At 39.1% G+C, this 20,774-nt stretch overlaps 1 protein-coding gene across 1 annotated transcript in view; it reads right to left on the bottom strand.

The window, feature by feature from the left end:
* LOC126248026 (muscle calcium channel subunit alpha-1) overlaps positions 1-20,774 on the bottom strand; it is a 922,345-nt gene that overhangs the window by 437,751 nt on the left and 463,820 nt on the right. Inside the window, exon 9 of the mRNA XM_049948623.1 lies at positions 15,223-15,383. Within this exon, the coding sequence (XP_049804580.1) occupies positions 15,223-15,383 (161 nt within the window). The remainder of the gene's footprint in view (positions 1-15,222; positions 15,384-20,774) is intronic.

Genomic DNA, 20,774 nt, shown 5'->3' with positions numbered 1-20,774 from the left:
CGGCCTCAGTAGAAAGTTTCAATTTGTTACTGAAGTTCACAAAGAATCCTAGGCCAATTCCATGGTACGGGATGCTATTATCCGATCGGCGCGTGACAAAGAAGTTAGGCAAATCCAACTCTAGATGAAGTCCTATCCATTGCTCAGTCTTTTGAAATTTCTCGCGCCGCTGGAGCACAAATAGAGGCATGGGGTGACGTCAGGGAAATACAACCTCTGTGCGATGTTGACAAAGTGTGTGGTGTGTCCCCGCCGGCCGACATGGCTGCAGTACGCTCCCAAGCACTGCCTCAGCCTAACTGTAAACAAACCTCTAAGAAACTGCAGCAAAACCCACAGCAACTTCCTTCATGTCCGCGGTGTTTTATGAAACATTCATAAGAAGATTGTCCACAACATTGGGCCGTGTGTCACAAATGCAAAAAAAAAAAAAAAAAAAAAAAAAAAAGGGACATGTGTCATCCATTTGCAAATCCGACCACATACATGATGTTCCTGAACATGACGCTGATTCTGATTCTGTGTTGTCTGTCAATTGTACTTCTTCCCTTTCAGAGAAGTTATTCCTCACTGTCCAAGTACTTGGTCGAGATGTTCGCATGCAGGTGGATACTGGTTCTGCTGCCACTATAATCAATTCTCAGACGTATCTTCAGTTGGGTTCTCCAATCCTGTCACCTGTCACTAGGCAATTACGGACTTACAATAAACAGAAGATTTCTCTCTCTGGACAATTTGATGGTGAAGTATCTTACAAATCTGTCATTCGCACTGTTACCATATTTGTGGTCGACCATAGTAACACGGAGAATCATTTTGGTTTCGATGCCTTTCGCGTTTTTGGGTTCTCCATAGATGACTCTGTCAATATCGTCTCTGATGCTATTCCTTATGCTCAGTTGGATTCTTTGTTGACAACATTTTTGTCCCTTTTTTCTCCTGGGTTAGGCCATGCAAATGACTTTGAAGCTCATATCACGCTTAAACCCACTGTTCGGCCTAAGTATTTTTGGGCTTGGCCCATTCCTGTGGCCCTTCGTGATCAGGTCAAATGGGAGCTGGATCATCTCACTGCTTCAGGGGTCTTGCTTCCTGTCACTTCCAGTGAGTGGTCTTCTCCTGTCGTTGTTGTTACTAAGCCAAATGGTGATATTCACCTCTGTGGCGATTTCAAAGCCACTGTAAATGCTCAATGCCTTATCGACACTTACCCTATGCCTCGACCTGAAGAATTGTTCACTAAACTTGCTGGAGGCCAGTATTTTTCTAAACTTGACCTGTCAGAAGCTTATCATCAACTAACTCATGACGCTGCTTCCCGGCAGTTTCTGGTCCTTAACATGCCTTTCGGCCTCTATCAATACCAACGATTGCCATTCAGGGTTGCCAGCGCCCCTGCTCTCTTTCAGCGATTCTTGGAACAATTATTGCTCACTGTCCCTGGGTGTATAAATTACCAGGACGACATTGTTGTCACTGGCTCCACCACTGACGACCATTTTAAAAATCTCTGCACACTTTTTCATGTCTTACAGACTGCCGGTCTTAAGTGTAATCTTCAGAAATCAAAATTTTTTTGGGCATCTATCACGTACTTGGGGTTTCAACTCTCTCGGGATGGTATTCGTCCGCTTCAGCAAACTGTCGCTGTGGTCGATGCCCTTCCTCGCCCTACATCTGTTAAGTAACTGCAGGCCTTCTTGGGGAAAATAGCATTGTATCACAAGTTTTTACCATCTGCTGCTTCGGTGGCTCAGCCGTTGCATCACCTGTTGCATAAAAACGTGCCTCTTCACTGGTCCGCGTCATGTGATACGGATCGAGCGAGGTGGCGCAGTGGTTAGCACACTGGACTCACATTCGGGAGGACGACGGTTCAATCCCGCGTCCGGCCATCCTGATTTAGGTTTTCCGTGATTTTCCTAGATCACTCCGGGCAAATGCCGGGGTGGTTCCTTTGAAAGGGCATGGCCGCATTCCTTCCCCATCCTTCCGTAATCCAAACACGCGCTCCGTCTCTAATGACCTCGTTGTCGACGGGACGTTAAACACCAATATCCTCCTCCATGCGATGCGGCTTTCCAGAAATTGAAGACCATGCTGAAAAAGGTCCTGTGCCTGGCTACTTATCAACCTGGCCAAAATCTTGTTCTTGCCACTATTGAGTCTATGAGATATCTACACAAATAGTATACCAAACAATAGCTGAAGGGGTCAAGTAACGCCACTGAAAATCTTTCACTGTTGGCCATCACACAACTACAGTTATAGCACTACAGTTAGAGCCTCATCAGTTAATACTAAGTATACAAACTCATGCCAGAACTCTGAGCCTTCCACTGTTGCACAGAATATGAACCAGTACATGAAAACTAGAAACTTTCACTTTTCCTTATGTAAAATATACAGTCTTATGTTTGATTCAGTAGTAACTTGGGTAACCAGTTACAATGGTAATTAATAAAGACACAAAGTCATTAGAACTTGGTGCCTCTACTGTATAATCTGATAGCACAACAATAATGAGTGCAGAAAAATGCTTTATATGAATACAGCAGTGTTAATGTGTCGAATGTATTTTAATGTGTTTCTGCATATTTATTAATGAGTGTATGTGCCTGTGTTTCTTAATTTAATTAATTATTCATGTATTGTTTAACATATATCACCAAGTCAGGTCTCAAAAGGTACAGCCAAAAGAAGTACTCCTTTTAGCATCTGCAAGTGTGCTACAAGTTTGTTTAAATTTGAATGGCGTTCCATGTTATTAAATTTGTGTTTTAAATGAAAATGTGGGAGAACAGCACTAATGACGAATTTTTTTCAGAGTCCACACAGGATACAGTGACCGGTGAATAGTAATGAATTTTCATCCAAAGCACTGTGCTAGTACATTCAGTTGTTTGGAAGGCACAGTCACCATTGCTTTCTCACTTTCGGCTAGCTGGCAACACAATTCACTGAAAGAATCGAGGTTCATGGCCTGCAATCTTTATCAAATGATTTTACATAAACTACTGGTAAAAAAATCTCATTTTTGCATTACTTATAGGTTTATATGCCACCTTCATATTGAAGTTATTTGTTAATGGTCTAGTTATTGTGATGTTTGCATTTCAGTAAGATACTATGCAAAATTCGAAATAATTTGCAGTCAAAAATAGGGGTTGGTATGATTTTGTGTTTGATGCATATTACATCATATGTTACTGCATATGAAATGTGGCTAAAACATTGAATTTTTCTTTAGACATGGGTGGAGATCTCTATTGTCACCCATCTCGAGAAAACTGATTTTAAGCAGCATACTCATTTGCAATCATGTTCACAAGGGATAAAGCCAGAATGAAATATCCATAACATTTCTCATATTTCATAAATGGTTTAAGATACCAAAAAAGATTTTGGCAAATGATAGCACACAAAGAGGAGAGTATTTTGCCATATGGGTAATATGCAAAACTTCATTACCTACTGTGTTATTTCACTAACTACAGACTTTGGATGAAACAATGTAATTTTTAAAGGTTATCAATTGCTGATGAAACGAGAACTGCTGTGGGTTTTGGAACAATATAAATGAGGACATAACATCTTTATTTTTGTGCTAAGGATGTGCTTTTACATAAGCTATTGACCTTACTTGACTTCAGTTCCTCACTTAATAAACCACTGTTTCAGGATTCTGTTGCAACTTTGCCTGCACAACTCATTGGTGAGGTGGTACTGTGTAAATTGCACTGAGTTTTGGCGAAAGAACCAAATTTTAACATGGCAACAGAAGAAATGTAGGTTTTCTTCAAAATTCACCACTCGATGTTTATATGAAAGTTACAAATGGTTAACAAGTCAGGTGAAAATAAATCTCTATTTTTGTTGCATTATCAGTGGAATTCTCTTTAGATATTAAAAACTACTATAAGCTGCTGTAGATTTTCGTAAGTGTGGACTTCGGTAATTTTCCTAATAGCTCCGGTCAGTTAGGCTGTACCCACATTGGTAATTTTCCTAATAGCTCTGGTCAGTTAGGCTGTACCCACATTACCTGTACATTAGGTGTGATGCATATGTGCCAGGAGTTACCTCATAAGGATTGCTTTCTTTACATATACAATTAGTGTCTTACTAGACTTCCCTAAAAACTGGAAGCAGTGCACCATCTAAAAACTGAGTGAGGATATATATAAAGGGCTGGGTAACCTACAAAATATTTTTGTCCTACATAGCTATCCACCTGTCTGTTACTTAAAAGTAAACAGTATGAATTGCAAAACAAATTGTGAATGTTTATACAGGTTAATTCAAAAAATTGCTGATTCATCATGTAAAACAGAGGAATGTTGTTATAAAAATGAAGAAAACAATGGTGGTGGTGGTGGTTAGTGTTTAACGTCCCGTCGACAACGAGGTCATTAGAGACGGAGCGCAAGCTCGGGTTAGGGAAGGATTGGGAAGGAAATCGGCCGTGCCCTTTCAAAGGAACCATCCCGGCATTTGCCTGAAATGATTTAGGGAAATCACGGAAAACCTAAATCAGGATGGCCGGAGACGGGATTGAACCGTCGTCCTCCCGAATGCGAGTCCAGTGTGCTAACCACTGCGCCAGCTTGCTCGGTAAGAAAACAATGGAAACGTATCTTAGACCACTATAAAATGCAGTTTCCCAAAGAAAAAGGTAAAATAATAATAAAAAATATATCAACATAATTTCAGTACCTCGTCAGACTTATATAAAACACGTTTCTGTTATTCAGAACAACTTTTTCATTTATCAGCAGAGAACTCTTACCTTTGATCATAATGAAAAATGTTCTATTGAGTATAAAATAACAACAACAATAATACATAGTTTTTTATTTTTGTGCACGTAAACTGTACTTGCATCAAAAGTAATTGATTTGGTTGCATAAAATCCTAACTTCTATTACTTATAAAATGCAATTATACGGATATAATATACACTATGGACTAACGTTGAATGATTTGTGGTTCTAATTATGTGAAAAAGTGAGTGAGTGAGTGAGTGAGTGAGTGAGAGAGAGAGAGAGAGAGAGAGAGAGAGAGAGAGAGAGAGAAGTTGTTGGTTCTCAGTTTCTTTCTAACACATTAATTTATGTTCCTTTCCCTACCTACACTACCGATACTGCTTGTAATCCTAACATTCACTACATCACACTCTACTAAATTGTAGTTTTGGTACAGTGCAACTCTAATACTAAGCAAAGCAAAGGTGACAGTAGATTTTTTTGGATGATGGGCATGGAAGTGCTGTACTTAATATTTACAAAAAAATATGAGTGTAGGGTTTGGTTTAGAATGGCACTCGCCCTCCAGAACTCGGAATTTCTTCTATAGCGCACTGGCAGCCCACCAGCAATCCCCCATCACTGCTGCTCTCTCCATACTTGTCCAGTCAATTGTGTATCTATTGGCCACATTATTCTGCACACCCTCTATTGTATGTTTGGATGCCAGTTCAGAAGGAATCTGTGTCAGTTGGCAGTGACGATTTTCAAGCAATATTCTGGGTAATGAGTCAGCAATGTGTGGGGATTATTTTAATTTTTGGTAAGACTTAGTACAATTTTAACAACTTCTGTGCTACAATCTGGCTGACTGTTAAGATACCTTCATATTCATAAGGAGACCTTTGAACTTGGAAAATTCTCTAGTAGTTTTGAATGATTAGTATTACAGGGTGGTAAAGACTTGGGAATGTACTTTCATATTCATCAGACTCACTACACAAGGCAAGTGCAGCACAGTCTGATGGCTTTGGGCTGTCTTTTGTCATTCTCAAAATCATCACAATGCCTTCATTTTTCAATGGAGATGGTGGTGGCTACAACACTGTGGTTTAGTGGCACAGAGTGGTTGACCTCTATGGTGGCTGGGTTGAGTTAAGATGATGGGTTGTCATCAGGATGATAAACAATGGTTCTCAAGGAAACATCTTTATTAGACATACATTTTATTGGAGAATTAACTACAACTCTTGTAGTGATGCAAATATGGCTGTGATGATGCAGCAAGCATCCAGTAGCCTGTTTCATGCCAGCAGCTGGGCAGGAATGCTGACAGGTTGAGTCCATGGCAGGATATGTACCGTTTTGGCATGGCTCTGCAGCTCAAGGCAGCATAAGCCAGTTGGCATGGAAATCCACCAAGATTCTTATTGCAGAAGACAGCCCACAGCAGTAGTGTCTGCTCTCATGAGTGGAGGTGTACAGCATCGGTATGCAATTTGGTAATACCTAAACAGAACTTCTGCTCCAGAGTATTCTATGGCACTGACCCTTCCTTCAGCTACACCACTGTGAAATTAAATTCAATGGAAGATTTATATCTAAATGACTGATTTTGGGCCCTGAGCAGTGAAGCTGATACAATGCATTACACCCCAAAATACTACTATTGTCTCCCACATTAATTAACAAAACTAATAAATGATCAAGGAATGGAATCTTCTGGAATAAGACACAATATTCAAGATAACTATATAGCTATTACAAAAGAACAAGAATGACATCAGACATAAACAAAAATAAACAACATTGATCACACTCCAGCACCTGTCTAATGGCATAAAGTATGCACCGATGTATGGTTGAAAAAGTGGGGGAGTAGATGGAAAATCAATTATACCTCTGACTTTAAATGTGGATAACATGAGCTGACTGAATATACTTCAGTTGACAGTGATTGTAAACCACAAAGCTGCAAGCTACTGTGACATGCACACATTAAACAGTGACTACAACTGTTTAAACAAGCATTATGTGGATGGTGAAAATTCACCTCTACGGTTCATCATATGCCGGCCTTGCAATATGCTTACCTTACACCTGGAAGAGTCTGCAATGCAGCCACCAGTGTGCTTCTACATTGACTTGAACTGTGGATCTCCTCCTCCTCCTCCTCCTCGTCCTGACCCAGGACTATTAAGCTTTCTGCAGATCAAAACCCACAACCACAATCTAACATGACTCCTGGCCAGAGCCCAGATCTTCATCTCCCTCACTTCATGGAAAACAAACTACCTACCAATCAAAATGCAGCAGCACTTCTTTATGCCAATCACATAATTCTCCTTTCTCAGTACAGCCTCCTCCAGAAGATGGGCAAATTCCTTTCATTATTACTTGCTATGACAGAGAACAGACACTTTCCGGTACACCATCTGATGTAACAGTCAGATTTCCAATCAAAGCACCTTTTCTCTGCTCGCATGGGAAGGTCCATAAAAAACACTGGGTGGATATCTCTCTGCAAACCTTTGGGACAAAGTTCTGTGACCCACCAAGAGACTTCCTCTGAACATGGCTGGAGTGGTCCCCTGCTGTTCAGGCAATGTTCACCAGCATGCCTCCCTCTGCATGGAAGCAGTGACAAAGTCTCCCAGGCCACACTGAAATACCTGTGCCTGTGTCCCTCCCTTGCTATCTGACCTGACACCAATAAAGTGACTATTTCGCCATCTATGCCCAGTGAGCTTCCCTTCACCCAGCTGCAGCTCTAACTGGCCAACAAAATATTCTCTCTCTTTCTCTCTCTCTCTCTCTCTCTCTCTCTCTCTCTCTCTCTCCCTCCTCAGCAAGCAATCACAGACTCTGTAGACCACGTGCTGCATCAACGATCTGCTTCCACCCCCTTCTACCTCTCGCAGCCTCTCTCCAGCCTACGGAAATTCCTAATGCTGTGATGTCCTTCTCTACGTCATCTTTCCACCTTGTACGAGGTCAGCCCAATGGTCTTGTTGCCTGGAGAGTTCCTTCAAATGCTTTCTTGGTGATTCTATTGTTTCCCATTCTGGCCACATGTCCAGCCCATTGCAGTCTCCTACTTTTTAATTTCTGGATGATAGTGGGTTGCTTCATTAACTGATAAATTTCATTGTTCTTTTGAATTCTCCATACGCCATTCTCCAACACAGGTACCCAGGTTTTTCCCATTACTTTTCTTTCAAAAGCATTCAATTTTTCTCTTTCATACTTTGTAAGCGTCCAGCTTTCTGAACCGCACAGTACTATGGGGCAGATAATAATGTTGTATATCTTCATCTTTGTGGTGATTGACAAAGCTTTACTTTTAAGTGGGTTGCTTAGTGAGTACAGACATCTTGACCCTGAGGCTATTCTTTCATTTATATCCATTGTTATGATATTTTTACTGCTGAAACGTGGTCCAAGGTATTTAAACTGGAGAACATTTCTGAATTTAGAATGTTGGTCAATTTCAAAGTAAGGATTTGGATTTATGACTCTACCTATTTCCATATATTCGGTTTTCTCTTGGTTAGTCAAAAGCCCGATTTTGCTGGCACTGTGCACGAGAGATCAGTACAAAATATTCTACCACACATAAACTTAGTGCTGTCACCTAAAATTACTCCATACAATTAGGTACCAACAAACTCAGTGCCACACGGGATTAGCCGAGCGGTCTAAGGCGCTGCAGTCATGGATTGTGCGGCTGGTCCCAGTGGAGGTTCGAGTCCTCCCTCGGGCATGGGTGTGTGTGTTTGTCCTTAGGATAATTTAGGTTAAGTAGTGTGTAAGCTTAGGGACTGATGACCTTAGCAGTTAAGTCCCATAAGACTTCACACACATTTGAACATTTTTTTTTAACTCAGTACCCAACAATTGTCAACTCTCTTTAACACCCACCATATCAGTCACAGTGTCATCCTAACTTGACATAAGTGCCTTATTTATGTACGTCCACATGCTCTGAGTAATTAAAGTGAATGATAGGTGAGCCTAAGGATTTGCACCTCACAAGCCCTATAAAAATTGAGCAGAATTTTCAAGTATTATCCCCACCATGTGGCAGCCACATATCTTAGTGCATTCATCCTTGTTTCCATCTTAGAAGTGGTACCATTTTTGTGAGGTCTCCACACTAGTCTTTAGTCAATTCTCATGCCTAGAAACTTAGCTTAACCCCTGAATGGGATATTTACTCCACCAACCCTCAAACTGTCTGGGCAATTTGGAACTCTCTTTGCATAAAAATAGCTATTGCTGATTTTTCCTGTATTATCACAAGGGCATTCTCTTTCAATCTGATTCTAAGGTTTGATACAACATGATCCATAATTTCTTTTGCCATTTGTATGGAATATGCTGTCAAATACAGCCAAAGATCATCAGTGAACTATAATGCAGATACTCTTGTTGAGCAACATTTTTCAAGGTCTTGCGTGTACACTATGTACAGGAGAGGGCTCAGTATGGCTCCCTGAGGGATATCATTGTTGACTATCCAAGGCCTGATGTCTTTACTACAGTACTTAACATAGATTTTTTTTCTGAGAGTGAAGATTTAATGCCAGAGATTAGTTTCACAGGTAAACTGGTTGAAACAAGTTTTCTTTCCAGTATCACGATTTTCACATTGTCACAAGCCCCTGTTACATCACAGAATATTATAAACAAGAAACATTTGTTCATGGAGGCCCACTGAATGTCAGTTGTCAAAAACCCTATGTTGTCAAGAGCACTCTTTCCCTTCCGAAATCTAAATTGGGTATTGGGAAAAACATAATTCCTCTTCATCCATCATTCTAAGCTGTTTTTAACCATTCTTTCAAGTGTCTTTGATAAACATGAAGATAGTACTATTGGTCTGTAAGAAAACAGGTTTAGACTATCTTTGTTTGGTTTAAGAATGGGAAATAAATGGACCACACACCCTATTTCATTGTATAACCTTCATAATAGAAAAAGTGCTTCAGATGGCAAGTTTTGGATCATGCTATAATGTATTTCATTGATACCAGGTGCTGCACTGAGTGAATTTTGTAAAGCATTAATCAATCCTTGTTCTTGCAAAGGGGTACACAATTCATGTTCTGTTTCATCGTCACACACGTAAAAATCTTTGTTGTGGGTTGAAGCTGGTAAAATTCTGCCCAAGAACAGCTCTACCAAAGCATTTGTTTCTCAAACAATTCAGTATTTGATTTCCCACTTCTAAAACATCTGATCTTTTGCCAGACTTCTGTCATGCTAGTAACTACTCATATCAACTCACAGTACTGAATCAAAAATTCTTTTTGGCCCCCTTAAAAACGTTTTTTGTTGTTGCTCTCATTCACTTTTAATGTAAAAGAATCCAACATTTGTGCCTTTCTGTATTGTGATGGAATGTTACACAAAGGATAGTTGCTACTCACCACACAACGGAGATGCTGAGTTGCAGACAGGCATATCAAAAAGATCGTCAGAAAGTGAGCTTTTGGCCAATTAGTCCTTTGTTCACAAAAGCCTTGTTGGCCAAAAGCTCACTTTCCAACAGTCTTTTTGTTGTACCTATATGCGAGTCAGCATCTCCACTATATGGTGAGCAGCAACTAACCTTTTCATAATATTGTACATTCCATCCTGGATTTTCCATAGTTTGTATTGTGATAAAGATAATCTTCTCCTTGCTACTGCCCTACAGCAGTGTATGTTCCACCAAACAACTACCAGTCATTTGTCTTTATTGCTGCTTCTTAGGGGGGTGATACTTCTAGTAGCCGCTCATTTAGTTAGTGAGACGAGCTTTCCATACTCACCAACTCTCTTGCGAATATTGAAATTGTCTTGTATTTCTTGGATTACAATTTCTTGATAATGTTCCCAGTTTGTTTTTCTAATATTCCATATAGCAGTGAGGTTATATACTGATAGCAACTACATTCACAATGATCTTTGTAAGCATACAATAATGATCTGATCCTAGAGAATCCTGGAGTACTTGCTGCATAGACATTATTGCAATGCAAGGGGAGCACAGTGATGGGTCTAATGCAGAATTTCCTCTCTCAGGGGCCAAAATCATTATTGGAGAGCTTTCATTTATAACAGTCAGTGATTTATTATCCAACAATGTCAGAATAGACTTTCCCCTCCAATAATTAAACATGCAGACCCAACTGCCACATAGACACACTGCTTGCCAGGCACCTAACAGTTCTCAGCAATCAGTTCCAGATGGTACTCATACACGACTAACGTCTGCTTCCACAACACATCTATCAGAGCATCATATCCATCAGAAATTTCTGTCCTATAGCCCATGCTTCAATTACTTCAACTGTCAGTAACTATGGAGCTTAGTGCATAAAATATACAGAGGTTGTATCTGTTGAAACAAAGCCTCCCACTGAACTTCATTTACTAGAGTTTTTGGTGGAATGCACAATTCAAAAGATATTTTCATACTGCCTAATTCAGCCCTATTAGATCCAGCTTGGAATCGAAAATTATACAGGTTTAAGGCTACTGGTTAGTGGGTTTACGGTCTCTGATCAGAATTGCTACTCTTCCTCCTCTTCCATAATCTTGGTCAGCTCTATATGAAGTAGAGCCTTTGACTAAAAACTGTTTATTCAGCTGGAGCCATGTTTCCAATATTACTGCAGCCACTATGCAGCTGTGCTGTAGTTGTCTGACTAAACTTTCTTTATTTGAAATAAAGGAGCAACTGTTCCACTGCAAAAAGTTAAACCCCATAACATGATATTAGCAGGTTATCAATCAATGATTTTACTAATGATGACTGTAACTTTCCTTCATTTTGTATTTGTTCTATCCAATTAAGTACAGGGTGGGGCAAATAAAAGCGGCCTGGACGAGTGGATTTGACTGAATGTGACTGTATGCATATTACACTCACCCCGTTATGCACACACCATGTATACGCCCACCACATGATCCAACCAGTTCTGGGCATAGTGTGGGAAGTGTCAATGTGAGTGGAGTAGTGCAAAGGGGATGATGGTACTCACAGTGAAGCAGTGTTTGATGTGGAAAGTTACCTGACAACAATGTCATGGAAATAGTATGGTCAGTTGTTTGCCAAGAAGTTTAAAGGAAACAAACTGCCAGTAAAGGGTGCCATGCAACACCTAGTCTGAAAATGGCATCAGGCAGGATCTGTTTTGACCAAGTCAAGAAACAATCTGAAATGTGCCAGTACACCAGAAAATGCTTCAGAGTCCTACCAAACCAATCTGGTGCCAGTGGCAAGAGACCAGAAATCACATCGATCATGTGGACGAATACTTCACCTCGGCCTGCATATGCACCCCTACTGAGTGTTTATTGCTCATGCATTAAAAGCAGTAGATGCTCCTCAGTGCCTCCAGTTTTGTGAGTGGCTGTTCACAGAGAAAACAATGAATGGCTAGGGCCTGGATCTGTTCTTTATGTCTGATGAAGCCTGGTTTCACCTGAGTGGTAATGTCAACTCACAGAATCACAGGTTCTTGGCAGCAGAGAATCCACATAACTTCTGTAAAACATCACTGAATGATCAGATGGTTGGGGTTGGGTTGGGTGTGGTGTGGTGTGCAGCATCTGCACTCTGCACTATTGGTCCCCCATCTTCTTTCACCATTGACTTTGGTGTGTTTCACTGCCAACATTTTGAAACCATTTGTGGCAGCATTAACAGAGAAGTAAAAGAACTACAGTTACTTCCAACAGGATGGAGCAACTACCCAAACAGCTGGCTGAACCTTGGAGCACATTTACACAATCTTTACACCTGACAGAGATCTTAGCACAGTTCAGTCTGGCTGCGGCTGTAGCTGACCACTCAAGTCGCCTGATTTGTCAGTGTGCAATTAGTTTGTGGAGGGAGCCCTTAGGTCTAAAGTGCATCATGACAACCTTCATAGTCTTCAAAAACTACAAGTTGCTGACCAGGGCCCAAAAGTGCCAAGAGATGAATGGTGGTCACTTTCAACATCTGCTATAGTCAGCTTAGTACCATATTTCCTTTCCTCTGCTGTGTTTCTTTGTATCCCGGAACTCAGTTCTTCAGACCACTTTTATTTGCTCCACCCTGTACTAAGTTGCAGAGTTTTTCCAACCAGAATATCACTGTGTGGGTCTAATGTCAGAAAGTGTGTGTTACTTTGGATCAAATTCCATTAACTTCCTCTTGGGTCTATTAACAAGTGGTGTGGATAATTACAGCCTCCATGATTCCTTTGTTTGCTGGACATACATGTGTTTCATGACTGTAATTCTGCTCTATCACTGCTTAGATTAGCAGTTTGTTGACCCAAGTCCTACACGTTATACTGTATAACTCTGGGAGCCGTTACAAATCTATTTTTTTCCAGTGCAGCTCTTTGTGGAGGAAAGGGGAGGAAGAATCCAATTCTTTTGTAGTTTTTGCAAGTACATATAGCTGAGTTTGAGGTACATTAATGTTTGCAAACACATGGAAAGACTGAATAGCCTGAGTATATGTTGCATTGCATAGGTAATTCTCAGCCTTTTAAAACTCCAGTTATTTTGAACTGCTATTTCATTAACTTGTTTTCTAAATAGGAACACCCTACATTATTTGTCTATAGCTTGATGCCTCTCACACAAGATAGACTGGTGTTGTGACATTGTTCTATATTATGCTGACCACCACACTGACAGCAGCGATAGTGACTCCGACATTGTCTGGCTATATGCCCATAATATAAACAATGGAAACATTGTTTCACTGCTCGTACATGTGGAGTAACTTCACAGTTATGAATATGCCCATACTCTGGAAGCATTTGAGAGTCAAAAGTGAGGATACAAGTCTGCAAATTTATATCACAACTTACATTGTTCTGAGTGACACATTTTGTCTTTTGTATTACAGTGAATTACTCACTCCATTATGCTTTCAACTTCTGTTATGTCAATGTCTTCCCATTTTTCCCTCAGTTCCTGCACATATACCCTTTTGCAAGGGTGCTCTGCAATTAAGTCACAAAGGGGGAATTACCTGACAAAGCAATCTATGGCAGTCTACCGAATGAAGAGAGCTTTCATCCTCTGCTACAGCTTTATTCACTTTGGTGATTACATATTCCATGATCTCTTGTGTACTACAAACAGAAAACTCTTCAAAGTACAATCAATTGTGTAGCATGTTGCGCAACAAGCAGTTTGTTAGAGATGGACCACTACATCAGGTGGCTGAGTATGAAATCTGATGCAACTTTGTTAAGTGAATGATCCCAGCATTTTCCTATCAATGTAGAGGGAAATAATAGAAATCTAAATTTGATATTTTGTCTTCATGTTTCTTGAATATGAATTTAGTATTTCTACAGTTCTACCAAAAAATATATTCAATACTTACATTAATTTATGTGAAATCTGCTGTGAATGTATATAATTTATTTTTTATAGTTGAAAGGAAAAAGCTTATAGTGTTCTTGAAAAGAGAGCCACAGTTACTTCATGGTTATGACACACAGACACAACTCTGTAAATATTAATTTGTGAGCTATTTCCATGGATGTATTACATGCTGTGTACATAACCCAAGAATTGTGCAGCAGTACCATGAGAGCCTGCTACCACACAGGTACACTGCTTCTACATCTACATCTACATCTACATAGATACTCCACAAGCCACCGTAAAGTGCATGGCGAAGGGTATCCTGTGCCACTACTAGTCATTTCCTTTCCTGTTTCACTCGCAAATAGAGTGAGGGAAAAATGACTGTGTATATGAGCCTCAATTTCTTGTATCTTATCTTTGTGGTACTTAAGTGCAATATATGTTGGTAGCAGTAGAATCAATCAGCAGTCAGCTTCAAATGCCAGTTCTTTAATTTTTTTCAATAGTGTTTCTCGAAAAGAATGTCGCCTTCCCTCCAGGGATTCCCATTTGATTTCCCAAAACATCTCCATAACACTTATGTGTTGTTTGAACCTACTGGTAACAACTCTAGTAACCTAGCTTAGCAGTGACCTTTAGCCTCAACAACCTAATATTGGTAAAAGTTTTTTCAGCATTTAGTAGAGGATGTGTGTCTTAGTCTTTATGCTCTGTACATTAAGCACACATGACAGCATGCATTATGTCTTGAAAGCTATAATTTTCTGAGCTCAAGCATCACCAGTAGGCCACCCAATTAATCTACATGATGTGGCAAGCCTTGTAGTTAATGGCTGAGATGGAGGCAGATGGTATGTACAAAGAAAGCTCTACACAAGTATAGAGCACATGATGCATAGGATGTTGAATTACTTTGTGTGCAGCATCATGTTTTAAAATATTCTGCACATAATGAAAAAACTTTAGCCTAATATGTTAAAAAGTAAATAGTCCCTTTTTCCACAATGAATTAATTCTTTTCATGCAATAGACATAAAAAGCAGTTCATCCATTTATGCAATTCAAGTTAAGGCTCCCACATTCAAGCAAATGAACACACATTTACCATCTTGATTCCGAGGGTGATCCTCTCCTTCAGGTTCAATATCTTCTGCCTGTGTTATCCAGTCCAAATAACCTCTCAAATCCTCCTCAATTTGCTGTTTCTCTCTGAGCTTATGAAAATCACCACGAGCTTTGGCCTTCTCTCTTTCCTTGGAAAACTCTCTGTCAGGACAAAAATGACATCTTTCTTGTAATACAAAGAGCATTTCAGTTAATGATGGTTGCAACATGATTAGAAGCAATTTTCAAAATTTGTGTATGTTGTTCGCTACTATTTAACTTGTAAATTGTTTTTTGCACGTGTCTTCCTTGTAGTATCTACTACACACAGTGAAGTGTATCATTTACAGTCAGAAATCTATTTAACAAATCACAACTGGGTCACTGAAATGAAAAGTTTTTCATTAAAAGCTGTTTGTAATCTACATAGTGAAAACTGGTTCTCACAACATTTTCAAATTTATATATTCATTTTTAATGTATTATAGGCTTCAAACAATTCTTCAGATACATGTGTGTTAAACGTTGTCTGATTAAAATAGGAAAAGCCTTATCATCTGAAAACCAGACCCATAAAAACAGGACTTCAAATATTTCTATTGAAATAAAATGTTCAACACATTCTCCCTTTTTATGGGCAATTTTTTAGGTAATTATTTTAAAGTATCAGAACAATTAACAATAATTTAATGCAGCTGTCTTGCTCCTAATCAAAATTATACAATTTTAAAAGACAATAAATCAAATTCTTGCATTTTTATTAAGAAACAGAGAATGGAAAAACTTTTGATAAATATTTCAAAGAGTAATTATAAATCTCCAGTACATAAATTTAATAAGTTGACTTCAAACTGGAGAGGACCTAATACAAGGAACACATTATGCCCTGAAAAACCACTAACTGGTGCAGAGAATATTCATATTACACAGTTACTGACTATGAACGAGAAGTTGTGCAGAATTCCTATTCTAACCTTTCTGTCCACACTCAACAAATTATACTTTGTTCTATAACCAGGTTACCAGGGTAACACAATCAATTCATTTCTGTACAATCATGGTTGGCAACAGTTATCTCGGGGTATACATGGTGGTCCATTGATTGTGACTGGGCCAAATATCTCACAAAATAAGCATCAAACAAAAAAAACTACAAAAAACAAAAATTGTATAGCTTGAAGGGGGAAACCAGATGGTGCAATGGTTGGCCCGCTAGATGTCGCTGCCATAGGTCAAACGGATATCAAATGCACTTTTTAAAAATAGGAACCCCCATTTTTTAATACATATTCGTGGAGTACGTAAAGAAATATGAATGTTTTAGTTGGACCACTTTTTTCACTTTGTGATAGATGGCACTGTAATAGTCGGCTCACAATTTTAGACAAACAGTTGGTAACAGGTAGGTTTTATAAATTAAAATACAGAACGTAGGTACATTTGAACATTTTATTTCGGTTGTTCCAATGTGATACATGTACCTTTGTGAACTTATCATTTCTGAGAACGCATGCTGTTATAGCGTGATTACCTGTAAATACCACATTAATGCAATAAATGCTTAAAATTATGTCCGTCAATCTCAATGCATTTGCCAAAACGTGTAACGACATTCCTCTAAACAGCGAGTAGTTCATGCTTTGATAATGTGCTGACGCATGTTGTTAGGCGTTGTTGGTGGATGACGATAGCAAATATCCTTCAACTTTCCCCACAGAAAGCAATCCGAGGACGTCAGATCCGGTGAACTTGTGGGCCATGGTATGGTGCTTCGACGACCAATCCACCTGTCATGAAATGTGCTATTCAATACCGCTTCAACCGCATGCGAGCTATGTGCCGGAGATTGATCATGTTGGAAGTACATCACCCTTCTGCCATGCAGTGAAACATCTTGCAGTAATATCAGTACAACATTATGTAGGAAATCAGCATACATTGCACTATTTAGATTGCCATCGATAAAATGGGGGCCAATTATCCTTACTCCCATAATACCGCACCATACATTAATCCGCCAGCGTCGCGGATGTTCCACCCGTCGCAGCCATCGTGGATTTTTCGTGCCCAATAGTGCATATTATGCCGGTTTACGTTACGACTGATGGTGGATGACGCTTCTTCGCTAAATAGAATGAGTGCAAAAAATCTGTCATTGTCCCGTAATTTCTCTTGTGCCCAGTGGCAGAACTGTATACGATGTTCAAAGTCATCGTCATGCAATTCCTGGTGCATAGAAATATGGTATGTGTGCAATCGATGTTGATGTAGGATTCTCAACACTGACTTTTTGAGGCTCCCGATTCTCACGCAATTTGTCTGCTACTGATGAGCGGATTAGCAGCGACAGCAGATAAACACCCACTTGGGCATCATCATTTGTTGCAGGTCGTGGTTGACCTTTCAGATGTGGCTGAACACTTCCTGTTTCCTTAAATAACATAACTATCCGGCGAACAGTCCGGACACTTGGATGATGTGGTCCAGGATACCGAGCAGCATACATAGCACAAGCCCGTTGGGCATTTTGATCACAATAGCCATACATCAACATGATATCGACCTTTTCTGCAATTGGTAAATGGTCCATTTTAACACGGGTAATGTATTATGAAGCAAATACCGTCTGCACTGGTGGAATGTTACATGATACCATGTACTTATACGTTTGCGACTATTAAAACACCATCTATCACAAAGCGAAAAAAGTAGTCCAACTAAAACATTCATATTTCTTTACGTACTACACGAATATGTAATAAAAATGGGGGTTCCTATTTAAAAAAAACACAGTTGATACCCATTTGATCTATGGCAGTGCCATCTAGTGGGCCAACCATAGCGCAATCTGGTTCCCCCTTAAAGCTAGACGAGTTTTGTTCTTTGCAGTTTCTTTGTTTGATGCTTATTTCGTGAGATATTTGGCCTGGTCACCCTGTATACAAAATTGTTGCACTGAGGCATTATAATTGTTGCTGGCTACTGTTGCACAACATTATAAACTGTTCATTACTGTGTAAGTTTTGTTACTATGAACCTCAACTCTGGATTCTCATGGATAATAAACTGGGGCTCCCTAAATCTGAATATGGCAGATTAAGCTATGAAGCAAAAGAAGAGTATATCAGGAACTTATTGTCTGTTGTTGATACAGAAGAGAATGATGCTACAAATTTCAGTGACTAAGATTCTATAGACAAGTGGATTCTGAGTAAGGAAGATGTTGCTACTTTAGATACTAAAGATGCTGTTGGTGCTTGTACTGATATAGAAGTTAAGAGAGACACAAATGATAATAGTACTAATGAAATGACAGAACTGATGAAAACCATAAAGTGACTGTGTCTTCTGCAGGAATTCTATATGTGCAAAGATGGAACCAAATGGATTAAGGAACCTATTGGGACAAGAAAGCTGCTGAAGCACTATATTCTGTGGGAAAGGGCTGGTCTAACATGAACAATAAAACTTCTTTCTATAAAAGACACCTTCAAGAGTATATTTATAGAAGAAATATGTGATATAATAGTACATGAAACTAGCAGGAAGGTAAATCAGGTATTCACAAACTATAACATCGAATCTGAAGGAGCACCAAAAGTGTGGAAGCCATTGACAAATGAAGAATTTGATGCATATCTTGGTATACTGATTACAGCTTGTGTAAGACTCTCTAACACTGAACACACAAAGAAAATGTGGAAAAAAATGCATTCCCATTGTACCATGCAAGCTTATCCCACAACAAGTTTTGGCAGACAATCAGATTTATAAGATCTGACAGTATGAACACTAGGGTCGAGCATTTGAAAACTGACAAAGCTGCTGCAATATCATACAAATTTTAAATGCTAAAATCCGATTTTCTGTAAGAACTATATGCCTTCTGATTGCCTCGCTGTTGATGAGCAGATTTTTCCTTATGAAGGAAAGACAAGACTTACTCAACACATGCCCTTAAGGAATTCCAAATACGGCTTGAATTTTGCGTAATTCTTATCCAGTAACACGAAATTTATACAGGCAACTCTGCTTTGGGCAGAGAAACTAATCAAGGGAAGAGGTTAGTAAAAGATTTGTTACCATTTCAAAGGTACAGGCAGAAATATAGTCACTGGCAATTTTTTCAAAACTCTACCATTAGCAAGGCTGTTGATGACATGGGATTTGTCCATATCTGGTACTGTGAAAAAGAGATGATCCCTATATACCGCCAGAAATGCCACCTTCCTCCTCACACCAAGAACTATCATCTATATTTTCATTCAGTGAAGATAATGTTTCTGTGTGTTCATATGTTCCAAAGAAAAAGAAAGCAGTTCTGATGTTATCCACAGCACATTATGATGCAACCACTTCTGGCCCTCTTTCAAAGCCAGAAGTTATACGTTACTGTAACAAAACAAATGGGAGCATTGATAATATGGACATGTTGTGTTCTCATTACAGTGTAAAAAGGACACAGAGATGGCTGCTAGCATTTTTACATTCTGGATATTGCTTGCTTAGCGACATACATTACACAGAAAACAATCCTCAAGCAAAAAATTTAACTCTTAGACACAGACTGCTGCATTTTCTCTATATCATAGAATCCTAATCGCTTGAGAAAATTTTTTGTGAAATCGGGTATTGTGTGCACGATAGGACCTCTAATTCTGGTTCCTGAACAAGTGGAGTCTCAGCCAAAATGAAATGCTTCTAGATGTTGATGACTGTTTTGTATGCAATTCTCAATCAAAAAAAAAAAAAAAAAAAATTTCAAGAAATATAAGAAGCCAATAAGTGGTGAGCATTGCATTACAACAAGTGTGTGGACTTCTTAATAAATAATAATTCCAAGTTTATCTATCCACTATGACGAGCAGCAAAATTGAGCAGCTATATAATATTACGTGCTTTACATCTACATCAACATCTGCGTCTACATCTACATCCATACTCCACAAGCCACCTCATGGTGTGTGGCGGAGGGCACCTTGAGTACCTCTATTGGTTCTCCCTTCTATTCCCGTCTCGTATTGTTCGTGAAAAGAAGTATTGCCGGTATGCCTCTGTGTGGGCTCTAATCTCTGATTTTATCCTCATGGTCTCTCTCAGATATATAGTAAAAAGTGATATATTTTGAAGATATATATGACTATATCTGTTATATTATTACTGAGTTGTCTAAGAATTAATAAAACTATTAATATATTATGTAAAATAAAGTATTTCATTTGCAAACTTCACACTTGTTCTGATGGGAGATATGTGGTTGTCTGGGTAACCCAAATATAAATTAGAGAATGCATTATGTTCCTTTCTATTTAAATGCTCTCCTTTGAAAATATTTCAATTTTGGAGTTCTGAACAGGTCTGTCAGGTCAGTGACCATTTAAGAAGTAAAATTAAAGCAATAACCGCCCTTGGTCGCAAAAAAGAAGAAGAAAAAGAAAAGAAAGAAGTCTTTTTTGTGACCGAGGGCTGTTATTGCTTTAATTTTATTAAAATTTTGCTTTTATTGTGACATTTTTAAAGATGCAAATGAGTAATAACCTGAGGCTTGTGTTC

This window comes from Schistocerca nitens, chromosome 3 (assembly GCF_023898315.1).
Source record: "Schistocerca nitens isolate TAMUIC-IGC-003100 chromosome 3, iqSchNite1.1, whole genome shotgun sequence".
Classification (NCBI taxonomy): Eukaryota; Metazoa; Arthropoda; class Insecta; order Orthoptera; family Acrididae; genus Schistocerca; species Schistocerca nitens.
The sequence above is the reverse complement of the archived record's forward strand: the minus strand, read 5'-3'. Positions and strand labels throughout refer to the sequence as shown.